Source organism: Hippocampus guttulatus, chromosome 3, assembly GCF_054856545.1.
Source record: "Hippocampus guttulatus isolate MCC_2025c chromosome 3, RoL_Hgut_1.0, whole genome shotgun sequence".
NCBI classification, from domain to species: Eukaryota; Metazoa; Chordata; class Actinopteri; order Syngnathiformes; family Syngnathidae; genus Hippocampus; species Hippocampus guttulatus.
In genome coordinates, this window is record NC_141263.1 from 3,801,392 (window position 1) to 3,821,294 (window position 19,903).

Genomic DNA, 19,903 nt, shown 5'->3' on the forward strand with positions numbered 1-19,903 from the left:
ACCACAATACAGGTGAATATTTACCTGTCAACAACAACAGCGAGTAGAAAAAGTTAACTGACAATGGATGTTACTCTGGGTTTTTGTAAATATCTATATTTTTTTGTCAGTCGTGTTTTTTTTATTATTTTGCTGTACTTTTGGTCTTCTTTTTGTAAATATTCACCATGCTGTTGTTCGTCGGGTGGTTTACACAATAAATTACTCTGCTGCATATTTTTATGACCACACCATTCATTTGAGGAAGTTAAAGAGAACACCCCCCCCCCCCCACCCCCGCCAACATCAAGCTTATAATCTTTGCCTGCAAAAGTAGACTGGAAGTGACATCACAACGAAGGTTACTCTGACACGAGACTTTTTATTTGTTTACTCCTAACTAGTCAAAATAAAGTCGGTGGGAGGGCTAATCCGAGAAGGGAAGCTTTCAAGCGGATTGGCGAAGGCAGCAGAGGGAGAACTGCTCTATTTTTAGTGGGTTAGTCTAAGTAAATATGGACAGACAAACCTCCAGTGATTTAGTCATTGAACTAAAACCTCATGACGTCATCCTTAATCCCTTTGAGAGCTCTGTGTAACACTTCTGTACATAGGCCAATTTGCTCTCCTGCTTATGACTAACAGCCAATTCTTCAGTAGTTACTATGAATGTCGTTTTGCTTTGTCCAGAACAAGGCATAGAGACTTCTTTTTTTATTTTTATTTTTTTAAGACAAATGTACTGGAAGATACAATTTAGGGTGAAATTTTGAAATAGTTCACTTTATTCTGCACTGATTAATCTGTGGGCGAATCCCAGGAATAATTGATAATCCATAGTGATGTTGTTTGACAACTTTTATATTGCTAATTCTTTGAGGGAGGGTATCTCATTTTTATATGATTTGGTTGAAAATAATGGGTCAAGCACAGAGTGGTTCTGATAAAGAAGTTACCCTGCAAAACATTCAGGCACTGTACCGTAGGTTTGCAAGTGAATGTCCAAGTGGCAATTTACACTTGCATGAATTCAAGAAAATTTTTCGAGTTAACAACGAATCCTCAGAGGAAGAATCGGCCTACATGGAAAATGTTTTTCGATCGTTTGACACAAATAAGGTAATGTCATAGATTGTAGTAATGTGATAGATAAATATTTGTTTCCAGGAGCAATATTACAATGACCTAATATTTTGTAACATTTCCTATTTGTTCGACAGAGACCACTTTGTTTCCACCTTAGATTCTGAAATGTTGCACTTTGTATGTCCTAGCTGAAATACAATATGATACATGAGGTTATTTTGTCCTTGTATTTTTTTTAGGATGGAAAGCTAGACTTTATGGAATATGTGGCAGCCGTACATCTTGTTTTGCGGGGGAAACTGGAGGACAAACTTAAATGGTCTTTCAAGGTATATGACAGAGATGGGAATGGCCGGCTGGACAGAGGAGAAGTGAGACATATTATCAAGGTTTGTAATGTACCTTGTTTTTGTCGTTAGGCTTTGCTCAAGTAATTGACTCAAGTGTAATGCTGCAATTTGTTGGTAGAAAAATAGAACCCCAACTTCATATGTTCAGCTAAAGTGAGAATTTGTTGGCTTTATACACATACCATAATGGTGTTCGTCTGTCTGTCTGGTGTCTGTCTGTCTATTCTATTCTATTCTATTCTATTCGTGTGTTGTTCTTGTTATAATTTCCCCCGCACATGTTTTGCCAGCCTCCAGTATAGCCACCTTCACTATCGGCTTATTTGTGACTTTTGTGGTATTAATTTTTATGTTCACTCAGTAAAAAGCATTCAAACTCGGGTGTGCTTTTGGAACACCTCGAAGGTTTTTGTATTCTGCATATCTGCACTGTGAATCACCGTCAAATCTGTTTTGAAGCAATTTGTTGGATGTGAGCTGGGATGATGTGGAACGCTGTTCACCTCAGAACATAAGCACCAATGCACTTGTCCCATTAGCAGCCATAAATGACACCATGTACTACACAGGATGTGGTATACTTTGGATTATGAGATGGTGTAATCCTCTTGTTTCCCCCAATTTTTGTGTTGTCATTATTCAGATATACTGTATGTTGGCATTGATTTCATCAAACCAAAGTATCTGATTCCAAAACATGAGAGGTTTATTTTTTTATGCTTTCTGGCTTTTGTGTGCATCCAATTAACCCTTTCAGGGACAGTGGTTACTACAGTGTACAGCTTATCATGTTATAAGGTTAGAGGGTGGTTGAAAGGTTAAGCTTTTATCGACTTCACCAGTCAGAATTGGAACCGAAAGCGCAACATGATAAAGTTGGAGGCATAGATTTCCCCATTGCGGGATTTGGAAAGGTTACCTTAAGAATTGCCCAAATTATTTCGAGAGGATGAATAATTAAATGATAAAATGCAAGCATTATATAAATCAATTTAGTTTCCATATGTTTGAATCCATCCATCCATCCATCCATCCTTTTTCTGATCCGCGTATCCTCACAAGGGTTGAGGGCGTGCTGGAGCCTATCACAGATGTCTTTGGGCAGTAGGCAGGTTACACCCTGAACTGGTTGCCAACCAATCGGTGTTTTAATAAATAGTCGAAACATATACAAAGGATAAACATCGATTTAGAAAAGTGTTTGAAATAATGTCTTTTTTTTCTCATTAAAATGAGAGACTGCAATTCTTGTAGTAGTGTAGTGTAAATCACTACAAATATTATACTACAATATTCCTTTGGGTAATTGTGGAAACTTTGTAGAGATGGCAAATTAGGACGAAAAGATCATACTGTGGAAAGAATTATTTGAATGATGAAAATTTGAATGTAATCCTTACTCACATATCGATGAATGTTTTTTTTTGTTATCTGACCAGATTATCTACAAATTAAAGAAGCACACTGACCCTGGTGCTCCAGAGAACATTGAGGATATATGTGATAGAATATTTACCCAAGTGGACAAAAATAAAGACAGTAAGTTGTGTTCACTTCAACAATTATTGTAAATAAGTCATTCAATTGTCTCAAAAACAGTGGCTGATTTCACATCCCTTCTTTGAGGAACTATATAGAGAGTAATGTGAATATACATCATAATTCCAAGTCATAAATTCAATACTGTAATGATTTTGTGTTGTGTTACTTGCAATTTCTCTTCTGCATTGGTCAGGTCAAATTTCCCTGGAGGAATTTATTGAAGGAGCTGAAAAGGACCCATGGGTAATGGATCAACTCAAATTGGATTTCACACCCTGTGACTGGTTTATTGAGCAGCAAGAGAAGAACCCAAACTCATAATGCACTCATTCATTATACTGATGTATATGCCTGGGTCCTGTGTTCCGCAAAAATACCTCATCGCAGTTTTAATCTTGTATTCTCACGGAACATTGTGTGAATTTATACACCATCCACATTTTTGATATGCCAAAAAGTAGACTGAAGATTTACTGGTTCTTGTTTTTTTCCCCATTTATCTCCCTTTATGGTGGAGTAGATGCTGTTCTGGTGCTCTCTTGGATGTACTTTAAACTTATTCCCATCACTGTGTACCAGTGTGCCTGGTGTGCGGCTATCTCACTACTGTAATGTAAAAACAGTTTGTGTTGTTTTTAAATTTTTCTTGGTCAAATTTGTGGAAAGATCTGGGAAGGATTCCTCCTATTTACATAAAATACACAGCATTTCCAACTGCAATGTCAATGACAAAGACAAACTATCAAGCCTTCAACATACATTGCCACAAAGAGATAAGATACCATTAAATTTGTCTTGGGTTATAGGATGTCAGAATTTTTTATCATGATTTTGGGGGGTGGAAATGTGTGTGTATTTCAACCCCAATTCCAGTGAAGCTGGGATGTTGTGTAAAATGTAAATAAAAACAGAATAGAGTGATTCACGAATCATTTTCAATCAATATACCACAAATACAAGACATATAATGTTTAAACCGATGAATTTATTCCTTTTTTTCTTTTTTACAAACATTCACTGAGTTTGAATGTCAGGGGTGTACTCTGATATGAATGACAGTTTGCGTTGATTTCAGGTGGACTACAGCTCCTCGACCTGAGACATAGTGTGATGGTGTGGGGCTGCTTAGCTTATTCAAGACCTGGATGACATGCTGCGATTGATGGAACTATGAATTGAAATTCAGAGGTTATTTGTGACCTCAAGATAACGCACATTTGGGTTCCATATTGGCTGGCCAGAAATTCAGGGAGTACCCTGCCTACCGCCCAAAGGTTGGGATAGGCTAAGTCCAAATTCACAGGCTGGGTCTTCGGAATGTCACATTTTCAGCTGCACGACATCACTTCTGTCTTGACTCGACTTCACGTGGTGTCCAAATTCACATTAAGCCTGTTCAAATTTGCCATGTTTTATGCGGTCCACGAAGACTACACGAGGAAGAGAGTTTTCAGCCGTTGAAGGACCAGGCCTGCGAGTTGTCTTGAATTTGGAAACCACGTGCGGTCCAGTCGCGCGGATGAAGAATGTTTGGCAACAATGTTAAAGGCACACACACACACACACACACACACGCACACACACGCACACACACACACACACACACACACACACACACACACACACACACACACACACTCACGCGCACACACATCCACACATACAAAACCATCACTTTTCAAAATAATTTTAAAATATAAACAAAAAATACTGTAATGGTTGGCAACCAGTTCAGAGTGTACCCCCGCCTACTGGCCAAAGAGAGCTGGGATAGGCTCCAACACGACCCTTGTGAGGATTAGCAGATTACAAAATGGATGGATGGATGGATGCATGGATGGATGGATGGAAAACAAAACAAAAAAATAAACATGTTTGTTGGGCCTTTAAATGATTAACACTGTAACGTACGTCAAAGACAGCAAGTCATTTTCAACTCATTATATAGGTAAACAATAATAGTAAATAACATACCCATGCGGGGACTAACTGTTGGTATCGATGTTTTCCACCCTGCTTTTTAAAAAAAAGTTTCATAATGAAAATTCGAGGTATGCAAGTGTGCTGCCTAACAGCATAGCGGAGGTATGTGCGCATGCGCTGCTTCCCCAGCTGTCTGGTTGTTGACAATTTTGCTCAATTCATTTTGCCATTCTGGTTCCAATGTTGTGGTTGCTGTAATAAAATTATGCATTCCTTGGGAGATGCCCATGTGGGGAGATCATCGATGGAATCGTCATAAATTTATGTCCCCGGTAAGTAAATTTGATGACCGATAGTCGAAGGCTTCAAAGCGCTCATTTGCACATTCGACTCCGATGCTAGCGTTTAGCTAGCGAGATAAGTTGCCAGGCTAACTCGACTTTATGTACTTGGAGGCCTTGAATTAGTCTAAATGTGGATCTCAGCCCCATATTAAAGCTAAGTTGTTGTCATGGCCAGCTATACTATGGTGCACGTTTGCAATTAGCATGCTCGGAAGGGAACTATTTGCTATTAGCCCAAGTCACTGCTTGGCGATAAACAACGTACTAAATTAGTATTCTTCAGTTATCGTAACTAATAATAGCTAGAAAAAATACGTATTTATTGGTCCTTCGCTTATTTATCGGTTATGCCAATGCAACAGTGCTGTATTTCTAGTTCCAATTGCAAGTTAGTAATACATGCAGCTTATTTTGTGTCGTATGTGAACTGAATCCGGTCAGACCTGATTTTTACTGTCAGCCGGGTCTGTTGAGAACATTGACAAGCTCAGTGGCAATTCATTAACTAGACCACGGATTTAAACATTGTTGTTGTAATTTGATATCAACTGGGCCGGACTAAGTAAATCAAGTCTTACCATAATTAATATTCGAAAATATGTTGCTGTTTCTCCCTTTATACTTAATGAATGATCTTTTTTACAAAACATTAATGTCCTCCAAATTAATTTCTGAAGGAAAATTAGCAATTTGATTCAATTTACTGTATTGTGCACAGGTACTGTATGCGCTGTAACTGATCACAGTGATAGTATGAAATGATCAAAACCTCAATTGTTTGAACTATACAAACTAACGTGATAACCATTCTAGGAGTCAGTCATGACCTGCTCTGTGAAGTTTATACAAAAAATACAAACACAAATATAAACATAAGACTTGTGTCTCTACTACTGAAAAGATTTCATACTTTTTGTGTGTGCAGTAAATGCTCAATTCTTTCCAATATTGTTGACGTTTCTGAAGACTATCAAGGCTAGTGTCAGAAAGCTCGGCCTCAACAGCAGGACATGAGTCTTCCAACAGGATATTGTCCCAAAACAAATAATACTAAGTACCGTATTTTCACGAGCATTCGACGCAGCGTATGGTTGGGCGCAGTCTCATTAATGGGTGCTATTTCTGTATTTTACACATAGACAAAACGCACTGTATTATTGGGCGCAATTTTAAAGTGGTAAAACATACGCCAGCTTAAACATACGGCATGCATGCGCGCACGCTAAAAACACGTTAGCTTGTAGCATACGGTAGCATGCCAAGACATACAGATACAAGCTAAAAACACGTTTTTAAAAAGGCAACGAAGCAAAACGGAGTTCCGTTGTATTTTATTTAGCCATCATACAATGTACTCACGTTTTTCGATCAATCATCACCCAGAAATCCATCAAAGTCCTCATCCTCTGTATCAGAATTGAACAATTGTGCAAGTACCGGTAATCCATCAAAAACGCCGTGTTCCCTCTCGTTGTCAGTCACTCTCATTGCCATGTGGCTCCACAGAAATGATGCCGGCTTTGCCAAAAACTCGAACAACAGTGCAAGCAGACACGTTCGTCCAAGCAGCCACAATCCATTCGCAAATTGTGGCGTAACTCGCTGCCTCTCACTCTTTGTAAAGTTGTGTTTGCCATCGATCATTCATTGTTCCCATGCCGTTCGCAACTTTACTTTGAACGCCCGGTTGATGCCGATGTCCAGCGGTTGGAGTTCTTTAGTCAAGCCTCCGGGAATAACGGCAAGCTCAGAGTTCATTTGCTTGACTTGGTTTTTCACCGCTGCTGTGAGATGGGCACGCATGCCAAAAGCATAACCGATGGCTTGAAGTTTGAACCGAGCTTCGTAGGCGTGTCTCTTTGTAGAATTTATTTTCGGGGGTTCTTAGAAACCAAAACCGAAGTTGTTTTGCAACAATGCACATAGCCACACTCTATACAGGTGTTGGTACCTGCTTGGGGCGTACCTTTAGCGTCCACTTACACGCCCACCCTTCACCCATTGGCGGACTTCTTCCCCGCATGCCTGTCCTCACTCACATCTGCCTTTTCTCTCTCTCGCTCTCCATATGTGTATATATACACGCCCACCCTTCACTGATTGGCCGACTTCTTTGCCGCATGCCTGTCCACAGTCACTTCCGCCTTTTCTCTATATAAACAGCGTGTCGGCTGTCAGTCAGGTTTTGGAACTCAGCGCATAGACAAGACGCTCCGCATCATAAGGCGTCCTGTCCATTTTGGAGAAAATTTTAGACTTTTAATGGCGCCTTATAGTCGTGAAAATACGGTACCCAAGAATGGCTAAACCACAAAATGTTGGACTTTTCTGAAGAGTCCTTATTGATATCCTATGGAAATTTTGTGGGATGAGCTAAAGGATGCAATTTGGCAAGGTCACCTTTCAGACCTGAGATAGCGAGAGATATTGCCTCTTGAGAAAATACCTTGAATAAATATCATATGAACAAAATTGTATCATGTTTAAAGTTTCATTTAATTTGGGCACTTCTAAACGTTTGGGTGCGTATCCAGCACCCCCAAATGCCTGTGCACAAAGGCACCGGCCACCTGGCCGGAGGGAGGGTTCCAGAAATCTTTTGATTGCAGTGATTATCTCAAAAGATTTTGTCGAAAATTAAAAAGAAGTAAAGGGCACCCATCCTTTTGTCCTGGTAAGTAGCATACCTGTAAATACAAAATTGTTGTATTTGTGGTTAGCGTGTCAACCTCACAGTGCAGAGGTTGTGGGTTCAATCCCGGCTCTGGCCTTCCTGTGTGGAGTTTGCATGTTCTTCCGGGCCCGCGTGGGTTTTCTCCGGGTACTCCGGTTTCCTCCCACATTCCAAAAACATGCATGGCACGCTGATTGAACACTCTAATTCTACCCTCGGTGTGAGTGTGAGCGTGGATGGTTGTTCGTCTCTGTGTGCCCTGCGATTGGCTGGCAACCGGTTCAGGGTGTCCCCCGCCTACTGCCCGAAGACAGCTGGGACAGGCTCCAACGCCCCGTGACCCTTGTGAGGATAAAGCGGTTCAGAAAATTGATGGATGGATGGATCCCCTCTGTTAAAGCCCACAATTATCACTTCAGTAACTTTTGTTGAAACTATAATTTTCTTTAATTAATATTGGCAATTGATGTACCATATTTTTTGGACCATATGGCGGACTGTATTAAAAGGTGCAATCTGAGTTACGGGTTCAATCCACATACACAAGGTGCAATTTATTATTGGACGCAGGCATGGTGAAACACACATTCGCTTAAAAAATACGGTTGCATGCATCCATGCCAGTGTATGTTTTTAGAAAGGCAGCAGGATCAAACAGAGTTTGCTTGTACTTTATTGTATTTAACAATGAACTCACATTATTTTTTGATCAATCCTCTTCCACAAATCCAACAAGTCCTCATCTTCTGTATCTGAAATGAACAGCTGAGGTACTGGTAGTTCTCCATCAAACATGCCAGGTTCCCTCGCATCATTGTTAGAGTCAGCCTTGTTGCTGTGCAGCTACTCAGAAATGATGCCGGCTTTTGCGAAAGCTTGAACAGTAGTGCAAGCAGACACATTAGCCCAAGCATCCACAATCCATTCACAAATTGTGGCAGTCGCGTTCACCTTTCCTCTATATAAGCAGTGTGCCGGCACAATATCAGTCAGCCAAGCGGAGCCCTCATCGAAGTCACACATTTACAGATTTTGGGACTAAGGCACCCCATACCTAAGGCACCCCGTCCATTTTGGAGAAAATTAAGAACTTTTAAGTGTGCCTACGGTTGTGAAAATATGGTAATTATTATTGTACATGTGTGAAAAAAAGATGAAACACAATCTGGAGAAGGCACCTTTCAAACCTGAGAAGGTGTAGCTTTTTCCTCATAAGTAGTCGAACAAAAGTGTGTTGAATGAATGAGAGGGAAAAACTGTTTGCAGGAATCCCTCAAAAATTGTTCAACAATGGGGACCGCATTATTGTGTTTGTGTTGCCACATATTTCTGTTGGACCAAAAAAATAAAACCGTGACTGAGTTTCACTGGTTATTTTTTTCAGTCGATTTTTATTAATTATTAATTTGGTCACTTTTAGGTTATGTCAGTGACCACTGTTTATTTTTCCCCCTGTCATTGATGGGTTTGTTGAAAAAGCCTGTCCGACATAATCATAATAAACCTCAAAATCCTTTAGCAAATGAGTGTTTATCGATTGTGAATAATTTATGTTTGTGTTTCCTGTGTATTAAGGTCTGAACCATGCTGAAATGGTTTTCCAATGATGAGGGAGAGTCTGGCTCAGGAGTAAGTATCTGTGCATAACTTTTAATGACTTAAGCGGTCACATTTTTGGATCAAGTGACTGGCGTTAGTGCCCAGTGAGAAACTCAGCAATGTTGAAAACACATTGTGGTTATGTGTGAGCCACATAACTTACACAACATAGCCACAAACATGTCAAAAATGATCAAACTCTTCACTTGGTTACATTTGACAAATTTAATCCACCCCCAGGTTGAACGTTTTAATGAAATATTGACATGTTGTTGATTTGTGATCAAAATAGACAATAGTTTATCATATTTGCTTTTTCAGGGTTTGCACTGGGTCAGGAAAACTTTTTGCCAATATGGCTAAACAGTATGAAAATCTCTCAGCTACATTTGAGTGTCGTTAGCCGCAACATCACGTGTTTCGTGTGGCAGTGGTGCCTGTTTCGCCGCTATAATAACACAAAACACAGAACACCTCAGGGAATTGAGCTCTCTGACGGTGTCATTGGAGGGTGTACGGTGGGATAGAATGTGATCATTGACAATCGCCTTTTGCAAGAATTGAATGAGACAACTTTTAAGAGTGAATTTACTCATCTTCTGCCCCTTTTGTACGAACAAATGTAGTACCAACTTCCCAATTTGTTGTTTTTGTCTGGATAGAGTGGCATCAGCGGGACTGCTGAGCACAAGGCTTTTGACATGGCAGTCAGGGCTCAAGAGCTTAAATTCTGCCCCATCCTCAGCAGACAATGTTCCACATGTAATTTTTTTCTACATATCACAGAGTACAGTACATTTTGCAAAGTATCGCATGAATGAGGGAAAGATGAAATCCACGAAGTCAAATATGTATGCAACTAATCAGTGAAATGGATTTGTAATATACTTAAATGCAAAAATAACAATGTAGACAATTATTCAATAATCAGTAGAACATTCTAAAATTATTCAAAGTGAAAGCTACACATGGACCGATGATCAGCTTGATGTTTTACCTAACAAAATGAGTAGCCCACAGGTCTGTTCTAAAAATGGCTCACCTGTGACTTACTAAAGAAGAATCAAAACAGAAGAATGTTAACATTAATTATTTAAACTCAATGAGATATTGTTTCTTTTGTACTAAAAATTCTATATTTTGTTGAAAAAATAGATTGGAATCAGTGGGGGAAAATGCTGTATTTTATTTACTCAGTAATTTTAGATCTTTAACTGTAATACCAGGATCAGTGTTTCTGCATGATATTAAAAATCCTTAAAAATCATTACAGGTATTTGGTCAAAATTAAAGCCTGAAATGGCATTAAAAAGCATTAGATATGATATATATCAGAAGCATTGATGAACTTAAAATAATTGGTAGACTGCTCTTTTGCATGTAGCACCGAGCTACTGTAGGTTGGTACAGTTCTCAAAGGGGTCTGCATGGGCACTCCCAGACCCTTTTTAGAACAAATAGCTGAGTGCATGCCCAGCTTGTCACTTGGAGTGACTGTATGTCACTTCCTTTTTAGACTTGAGACACAGTAGTTTATTCAGCAACCCATGAAAATAGTTTGTGTATCATCATTGGTGTTATTTCTGGCTAGTTTTGCAGAAAAGATGAGTCACTGATGTCAACGCATATCATTAGAAAATAGAACTAATGATAACCTGTATATTCATATTGTATATATGTGTATGTGTTGATAGAGAGATATAAATATAGATGAATCTGGTTGTGTCAGGCCTGGGTGTGCTGTGTACCTCGATGATGATGTCATCTATTTGAAGTCTTGGGAGGAGCATGTCCAGAATGTGCAAGTCTTGTTTGAATGACTGGTGTGGGCCAGGTTGACTGCTAACCAAGCAAAATGTGATTTTACCAAAGCTGCAGTTTACTGTACCTTGGCAAGATACTAGGTCATGATTTTGATCTTCCAGCGGAAGCAAAGATTCAGCCAGCGAAGGAATTTCTACAGCCATCTACAAAGAAAGGAACTTATGGGATTTCCGGGCATGGCGGGCTACCATCTTGCTTTCTGTAAAACCTTTACAATGTTGTATTCCCCTGACTAATCTCTTAAAGACTAAGGCGGAGTTCATCTGGTCCACCCAGTGTCAATAGGCTTTTGAGGCAGTTAAGGCTCTTCTGTGTTAGCAGCATCAAATTTTTGGCCAGCCTTTCAAGTTACAGGTAGATGCTCGTCAATTTGGCGCTTTGCTTTTTTATTTTTATTTTTGCAGGAAAATGATGAGGGTATTCAATGTCCTCTTAGTTTCCTCCCGCAGTGGTCCCCGACCCCCAGTTACCAGGCTGCAGCCCATATGGTACAAGGCCGCACAGAGACAGATTCCAGATTAATTAAAAAAAAAAATATAGAATATATACTGTATATTTTTTTCGAAGCGAAATCCTCCCCGAACGTCCCACTCCGTTGATTACCTTCCGAAGGGCAGTATAAGTAGGACTGGCTATATGATTGAGAATTGGAATATTAGGTGACCCGCTGTGAGCATATTTACTCATCAGATACAGCAGAAATGTGCGTGATTGCAGCTAGTCAGACTCCAGCTTTTATTCTAACTTTGGTTTGCAAGTTGTAAAGTAAGTAAACAGAATCCGCGTATAATTAGAAGAAGCAGCAGTTAACAGGAAGTCATCGTAACAAAGACCGAACATGCAGCTGAACGTGAAGCTAATGGGCAGCAATGACTTGGCGTAATCTTCCAAATATGAAGCTAGTTTGACTCGAGAGGTATCTCCGGAGGACAAAGCCGTTGTGGAAGGTAGACTATATTATATAACAAGGCAATGTCAGTATGTAGAATCAAAACCTAAAAATTATGATTACCGGGTACATTTTAAGTAATATTCATTATTCCCGGAGGGTCCGTTTTTTTAGTTCAATCTGTTCTTTTATATTGTCCCCCATATGCTCTCCAGTCGAATAAATACCTCTATGTTTGAATGAATTGGGAAAAAAATGTATGTTGATAAAATGCTGAATTACTCTAGAATTATTTTTGTTGTCAGGACCAATGCTTTTGAACTGGCAATTTGGTTGTTATTTTCGCGACCATATAGCTATGCAGTTTTAGTAACAGGACAATCCCTTTATTCACCTACCCTTTCTGTAAGACTCAGAGTTTTTCTTCACATTTTGCAGCCTTACTATGCCGGAGATATACCAGTGGTGCATCATTGTCAGCCTAATGCATTTTGAAATGTGGACAAGTACTCACAAGTCTCTCCTGCTCTCTCTTCCAGGCCCCAGGCTCTCCCCATGGAGGCATCTTAAGTGGAGAGGTTCAAGCTGAAGAAATGACAGACAGACTTGTTCAAACTCAGCAGCTCGTCACACAGCTGAAAGAGCTGATTCGGGAGAAGGATGCAGTACTTTGCACCAAGGATGAACAGCTCAAGGTTTTGACTTTGTCTCCTAAGTCTTTACTATATAGCCATCCATCCATTTTCTATGACTTATTCTTATTTGTGGTAATTTTAAGTACAGGCCATGTAAAACCATAAATAGTTTCTGGCAATTGCTTGTTATGGTGTGGTTTATATCCATCCAATTTCTGATTTGATATATTTTGACTGAGTGCTTGCTCATGACTGAGTGCCAAGTACAATTGCTAAATGCTTATGTCGCAGTGCTGGGCCGCAGCTCGCTATTATTCTGCTTAAATTGTTGTTGTTTTTTTTTTTTACCTTATTTTTTTTGCTTGCTTTTCAGTTTTTTGTGGAGCAGATTGCTGTTACGTTTTGTTATTCAATCGCAGGCGGCACAAATATGGAGAACAAAACCTTATGAAGGCCTTTGATGATGCTGCAGGTGGATTTTTTGGACTCATCCACAATTTAAACAGGAATTGAATGTACTTAATTCCTAATATGTATTTTTTTTTTCTGCCAAAAATCTGCATCGGCCTCAAGAAATCCTTATTGGTCCCACCCTTTCCCTGTTTCTCACTCAGTTAAATGATTGGCTACTGTTAAGAATGAACAAATACCATGCTGTCACTGTTTCAGATGGAGAAGGAGGCATGTGAAGCGAAACTGTCAAAGCTGCGTCTCCAAAACAAGGCCAAGGTGACGTCTCTCACGACACAGGTAGAAGAACTGAAAAAACAAATGGGAGGCCAAAATACACCAACACACAACAAAAAGGTAAAGATACCGTACTCTGCACAAACAAGAAGTGGATGTAACTGCACAATTTCATGGAACTTAATCCTCATTTGTAATCCGACTATTTGCAGGAGTTTCAAAAGAGAATTTTTAACCGATACATTTCGAGTTCCATAAAATGTTACTTATATGTATCATGTTTGTCATTGTAAAGTTGTCGTCATAGATTCAAATAAGACTATTTAACATGCAGCTAAAATGTCTACACATTCTGTTCAAATGGCAGGTTTTTGTCATGTAAAAACAAAGATTCATTTCTAAACCTTTCACACAATTACAATGACCTGTAACCTGCACAACTAAATTGCAAATGGGAAATCTTTTTGAGAGGCATGGGTACATGCTTCAGGTTAAATCCTTATCCCGCAAATAAATAAATAAACACCCAAGTCTGCATGTCTAATTTGACACATAACTTAATGAGCACTATTTGCTTTTTTTTTTTAAAGGACGATGTGTGCACACTTGAGCCGGCTTTCTCAATTGCTCACACTCACTGACCTGCACGTGTACCTACTTGGGTATTTTGGTGATGTAGTGGGCGCTTATCCAATTCACCAACATTTACATGTGGCATTATAAATTCAGTGGAACCTCAAATTTTAAACTTAACTGGTCCCGTGAGCCCCTCTATAACTTGAAATGTTCTTAAATCCAAGTACCATTTCCCTGGTTGCCTGGTTACAAAACGCAAGAAGAGCACAGATATTTCTGCTCCTGTGTGACAAGCGCTTCCAAGAACACTCCCTTTAGCAGTTTTGCTTTTCTTCGGATCCTTTCTGATAGTTTAGCACACAGGTGTCAAAGACAAGATCCGGAGGGCAGATGCTGCGCACCACATCACTTTATGTGGCCCTTAAAAGCAAATCATCCTCACTGCTAAAACCTGTACCGAAATGTTAAATTGTCACGTGTCATAAATCATGTTGAAATGTTGTTAGCCTCAATCCACTGATCTCAACAATAATTGAGCAACAACAAACAAATTGTTGATTTGAGTGATTTCAATTCTAGTAATCCAATCTAGTCCAATCCAGTAATCTAGTAATAAACATTTCTTCGGTTTCACTTTCGTAACAGCCCTCCGAGGGAAGACGTAACTCGAAAGTGGCCCGTGACAAAAAATGAGTTTGACACCCTTGGTTTAGCTCTTCCGTTATGTGTTTGTCAAAAGCTTACTTGACCATCATGAATAAGTGTCGCTGCGGTAGGCTTGACTGTCTTCCCAATGTGCATATCAAATAAACGGGTACTCAAGGCAGAAAAAAAATCCTTGGCTATTTTTGTGAATCAAAGTCCTTGAATCACCAAAGGACTCGTTTCACCCCGAACTTGAGTACAGTAATTGACTACATTCACACTACATTATCATCTCATCCCCAGAGTAGCTAAGCAGGAGGAGGTTGAAATATTTGACAACGTCCCTCAATCTCATTTAATGAAGACTTCTACTAATGATGATGTCACATCATTGCCGTGCGTAATAAATGAACAGTTTGCAGGCTAGATTACTACTGTAATTGTAATGTCCACTGTATGCTTCATGTTTCAATTGTGATTAAATTTAAGTCAAATGTAAAGCCACAAGTGTTACTCAAGACAACTTTGCAGATTCACAGATGATGTCACCACTCGGCCGAGCAATCTATCCCACACTGGTGGAGTGCATACTGGGCTTTTGATAACATATAGATCAGATGTGTGTGGAGGAGTGTTCGTACTGCTGACACATCGCATACATATTTGATTGATATCCACATATGAAAGAGGCCCAGCTCGGATTTGATAAAATCACACTACCTGAAAAAATCTGGTATGTGTCACATTTGGGCAGAAAAAAACGCCATTAATGCATTAAATGTTAATAACTATTCAAGCGATGTGGACGTAAAAATATATTAAAGTTGACCTAAAAGAAAAATTATCTAGGTTATACTTTTTATTTTTTATGTCCACTGTACGCAATTTCATTCGCAATTCATTCAATATTCTTGTAGGGTCCATCAGAAGGAGGGGAGCCAGCTTCTCGGGGGAAAATTGTCTTGCTAAAGAAAAAAGTCGAGGAGCTAGAACAACACCTGGCACAAAGCGAGAAGGAGGTTGAAAAGAAGGCAAGAAACCCATCCATTTCATCTTACAGTTTTATTTCTCTTTGATAAAGGCCTGGTAAATTAAAGGCTGTTTGAAAGTGCTCTATAAATACAGTTGACTTGACTTGACTTGACTGGTACACAAAGGATTATCAAATCTTAAAAGATTTTTTTTTCTGTGCCAGACCCCACACACAAGGTGGACAACCAGGCATTCAACAGTTTTGGTGTGCGTGCGTGCACCCGCTCTGCTTCAAATCTTAAAACACATTTTTTTAATCTGATCCGGAACCCACACATGAACAGCTTGTGTGTGTGTGTGTGTGTGTGCGTGCGCGTGTGCGCGCTCTGCTTCAAATCTCAACACTTTTTTTTTTTTTATCTGGTCCGGAACCCACACATGAACAGCGTTCGAACAGTTTGTGTGTGTGTGTATGTGTGTGTGTGGGTGCGTGTGTGTATGTGCGTACGTGTGTGTGCGCTCTGCTTCAAATCTTAACACATTTTTTTTTATCTGGTCCGGAACCCACACATGAACAGCGTTTGAACAGCTATTCTTGTATTGTATGTACTCTGCTGCGATAATGTCATGACAAAACACCACACACAAAAGAATTCTGTTCCACGGCCGATCTAGAAGCCAGTTCTCACAGGCTGGCCCTGGGGACGACTCAGGACATTCTCGAGAGGCTGTCTTTGGGTTAGCCTGGGAATGGCTTGGGTCCCTCCCAAAACAGCTGGATGAAGTGCCTGGGCCCAGACTTAGTTACCGACTTCTCCAAAGACAGTACTGAGACACTGGTTCAGCTAGAACCAGTCTTCATTGACATTTTCAACACCTCGGTGGAGTTCTCCACAAATGTACAAGAAGCCCCACATTTCAGGACTCAATGCCGAAAGGCCTGTGGCAAAAACATCTTTGAACAACTGGCCCTCCGTGACCTCAAGTCAATCACCACCCCACTCCTGGACTCACTGCAGTTAGCCTACAGTACCAACAGCTCCGTAGACAGTGCAAACTCAAGATGTCAACAAAGATGTTGGTGCAGTCCTACACAGCCATCATCAAGCCCATCCTCACCTCCTCCATCACCATGTGGTACACGGAGGCCAGTGACAGCCACAGATTGCATGCAGCACGCTGCTGTGAAGGGGATCAGCCTTAAGCTCCCAACCATCTGGGACCTGGATGTCTCCAGGACCCCTGGGTCATGCAGGTCAGATTACATCTGATCTTATTCAAACTGGGCACACACTGGTCAATCCTCTTTCTTTCAAGAGGCTACAATCCAAATGGACCAGAAATTCCTCATTTGCTCAGCTTCTTACCCCCAACTATCAGACTAAGGAACACGAAATAAACCGGTATCACTATTGACTCCACACCAACAGTAAAGTTGATGTCTGTATGTTAACAATGTTTCTTTAGAGGAAAGAGGTAGAAGCACAGCGTCTCCGAGGTGAAGAAATGGATGTTATGCTGACAGAGAAGAACAGGAAGCTGGCAGAGAAGGAGGCCTACATTATTCACTTGCAAACAGCAGTGGCAGGAGACCAGCCCATTACACCAAAGCGGCAGAAGGTTGTTTTTCACGGGAAAAAAATTGCATAATCCTGTCCTTCAAATTTAATCCAGCAATCAAAAACAAGAATAATAATGTCACATTTTGCATATTTTGAAATGTAACTGTACAATACTTCTTCAGGTAGATGAAGACAACGGAGCGATGCAGGAACTTCAGCAGCTGGTGCAGAACCTGACTAAGAAGGTTGGAGAAGCAGAGGAACGCTATAGTTTGCTCCAAGAGCAGACAGACAGCCTGAAAGAGCTTCTGGACACAGAGAAGGAGCAGTACAGTCAGAAAGAGAGCATGTACAAGCAGAATGTACGTTTTTGTGCTGTTGTTGTTCGGTAATATCATACTCAGATAGGCACAAAATATATTTAATTCTAGCGAATAGAATAACATAACACAAATATTTTTTCATCTCGATATGCACCCATGATCTATTTTGTCTTTGGATTCAGATCCAAACTTTCAAAGAGATAATCATCCAGAAAGATAATCAGCTGACTGAAATCAACCAGATGCATGAACAGGAGCTCTTCAAACTTGCTGCAAAGTCTGATGCCAGTGCTGATCTTGAGCAGGTTGGTCACAAACAGAATAAAAAAAAACTTGTTGAATAATCTTCCATGCATGTATTTTTTTTATCAGCTTCTGAAGGCTTTAAAACAGAAACTGCATGAGAAAGAGGAGGTGCTGATTGGAAAAACACAGGTCATTGATGTTCTTCAGACAGAGGTGGACGGCAGGGACCAGCAGATAAAGGTGAGGAAATGCACTCAATGCTAATCTATTTGGCACCTTAATCACATGAGATAGTCCAATGTCACAAAGGAAATAGCTATAAAGTAGCGTAATTTCTTGACAGGTTTGCTGTTCATTTTGAAAGATATAGTGCATTGTGCTTTTGAATATCCCTTAGACTAACAAGTACTCTTTTTACTTAAGTTTGATAAAACCCAACCCTCTGAAATGACCTGTCTTGTTATGTAACAGAGTATTGTCCTTGATTTACTTGACAGCAACTTTCACTTTTCACTTTTACGCCACTCCATTTCCTCGATAAAATGTAAACTGCGATATATTTCACTTAACAATGTCGCTGCTTCAAATTAAAAGCGAGAGAGATTCTAATGTAATGCCTGGACACTGGAGCACAAAACAGAATAATAGTTGTACCTGCACTGATGTGTTAAGGAAATTGGAGGTCATGAAAATGAGAGGCGGGCAATGTAGAAGTGTTTATATGGGTGCACTTCTTCCAGTTTGAGGCCAGCAGACGCCAGTGACACATGATGGCCTGGCTAACTTGCTAATTAATTGGCCAAGACACGGATCTGAAACTCCCTAAAAACACATTTACTTCCAAGACATAATTACATTTAACATCAGAAAATTTTGATATTTATATTTGTCAAGTTTGATGTACAGGGCGGCCCGGTAGTCCAGTGGTTAGCACGTCGGCTTCACAGTGCAGAGGTACCGGGTTCGATTCCAGCTCCGGCCTCCCTGTGTGGAGTTTGCATGTTCTCCCCGGGCCTGCGTGGGTTTTCTCCGGGTGCTCCGGTTTCCTCCCACATTCCAAAACCATGCATGTCAGGCTGATTGGACGCTCTAAATTGTCCCTAGGTGTGAGTGTGGGCGTGGATGGTTGTTCGTCTCTGTGTGCCCTGCGATTGGCTGGCAACTGATTCAGGGTGTCCCCCGCCTACTGCCCGGAGATGGCTGGGATAGGCTCCAGCACCCCCCGCGACCCTAGTGAGGATCAAGCGGTTCGGAAAATGGATGGATGAAGTTTGATGTACAGTAATCCCTTGTTTATTGTGGGGGTTATGTTCCAAAAAGAACCCGTGATAAGTGAAATCCGTGAAGTAGGATTTATAAAAAAAATAAATTAAAAAAAGCCAAAAAATGTGAGATACAGGCCAGCGATCCCGCGGTGTGCAGCCGATGTGTTAATGATTAGACAATTAAGGATGGAAGAGACACTGCTGCTTTTTTTCTTATAGGCCTTCTCTCTCTCTCTCGCTCTCTGTCTCTCTGTCTCGCACTTCCCCGAGCCACACACATACACACACACACACACACATGCGCGCATGGCGCACACACGCACACACTAGCACGCATCGTAAACAACACTTAAGACACGATCAAAGAGTAAATCCACTCGTGCTGTCATTGGTGGACGTCGGCGTTGGGAACCAATCAAGTTGCAGCCATGCACAAAACCTCTGAGTCATTTGGCAATTTTTTCCAAATACAGTACTTTGGGGGGGGGGGGGCCGTGATGAAGCCCCGCAAAACGAACCGCGATAGAGCGAGGGATCACTGTATATTACAACTCAACTCCATGAAAGTAAATAATATTTTCAGATCAATTTCTATATAATCAAATTCTATAACTCGGTAGTGGCTTCGGCCATCCATTATGGCATTGTCTGCTGGTCAGGCAGCATTTTAATCCCGTTAAAATTCATTTAAATTAATGCCAATAAAAACGCGCTAAACTGACAGCTCTAAGATATATATATATACAGTATATATATACAGTATATATATATATACTGTAGCG

General features: G+C 40.4%; 2 protein-coding genes across 4 annotated transcripts in view; both read left to right on the forward strand.

Moving 5' to 3' along the window:
* Positions 1–590: 590 nt before the first annotated feature.
* On the forward strand, positions 591–3,875 carry LOC147207172 (guanylyl cyclase-activating protein 2-like). The gene is made up of 4 exons (XM_086106572.1): positions 591–1,098; positions 1,305–1,454; positions 2,855–2,954; positions 3,151–3,875. The coding sequence occupies exons 1-4, from the start codon at positions 880–882 to the stop codon at positions 3,276–3,278; spliced, it is 597 nt and encodes a 198-aa protein (XP_085962698.1). The 5' UTR covers positions 591–879; the 3' UTR covers positions 3,279–3,875.
* Positions 3,876–5,065: 1,190 nt separating this feature from the next.
* The window catches only part of LOC147207173 (uncharacterized), a 56,847-nt gene continuing 42,009 nt past the window's right edge, over positions 5,066–19,903 (forward strand). For 2 of the 3 annotated variants that reach the window (XM_086106232.1, XM_086106233.1), the window contains exons 1-9: positions 5,066–5,212; positions 9,474–9,527; positions 12,750–12,905; positions 13,515–13,652; positions 15,671–15,784; positions 17,193–17,345; positions 17,470–17,649; positions 17,793–17,915; positions 17,983–18,096. In XM_086106232.1, coding sequence (XP_085962358.1) covers positions 9,483–9,527; positions 12,750–12,905; positions 13,515–13,652; positions 15,671–15,784; positions 17,193–17,345; positions 17,470–17,649; positions 17,793–17,915; positions 17,983–18,096 — 1,023 coding nt within the window. In that variant the 5' untranslated portion in view covers positions 5,066–5,212; positions 9,474–9,482. Of the gene's footprint in view, positions 5,213–9,473; positions 9,528–12,737; positions 12,906–13,514; positions 13,653–15,670; positions 15,785–17,192; positions 17,346–17,469; positions 17,650–17,792; positions 17,916–17,982; positions 18,097–19,903 lie in introns of those variants that run through there. The other variant, XM_086106234.1, reaches the window with a different exon arrangement.

Coding starts and splice junctions, on each gene's coding strand:
- LOC147207172 (XM_086106572.1), top strand. CDS start 880: ATGATTTGGTTGAAAATAATGGGTCAAGCACAGAGTGGTTCTGATAAA. Junction 1,099..1,304: donor GATCGTTTGACACAAATAAG/GTAATGTCATAG, acceptor TATTTTTTTTAG/GATGGAAAGCTAGACTTTAT. Junction 2,955..3,150: donor AGTGGACAAAAATAAAGACA/GTAAGTTGTGTT, acceptor TGCATTGGTCAG/GTCAAATTTCCCTGGAGGAA.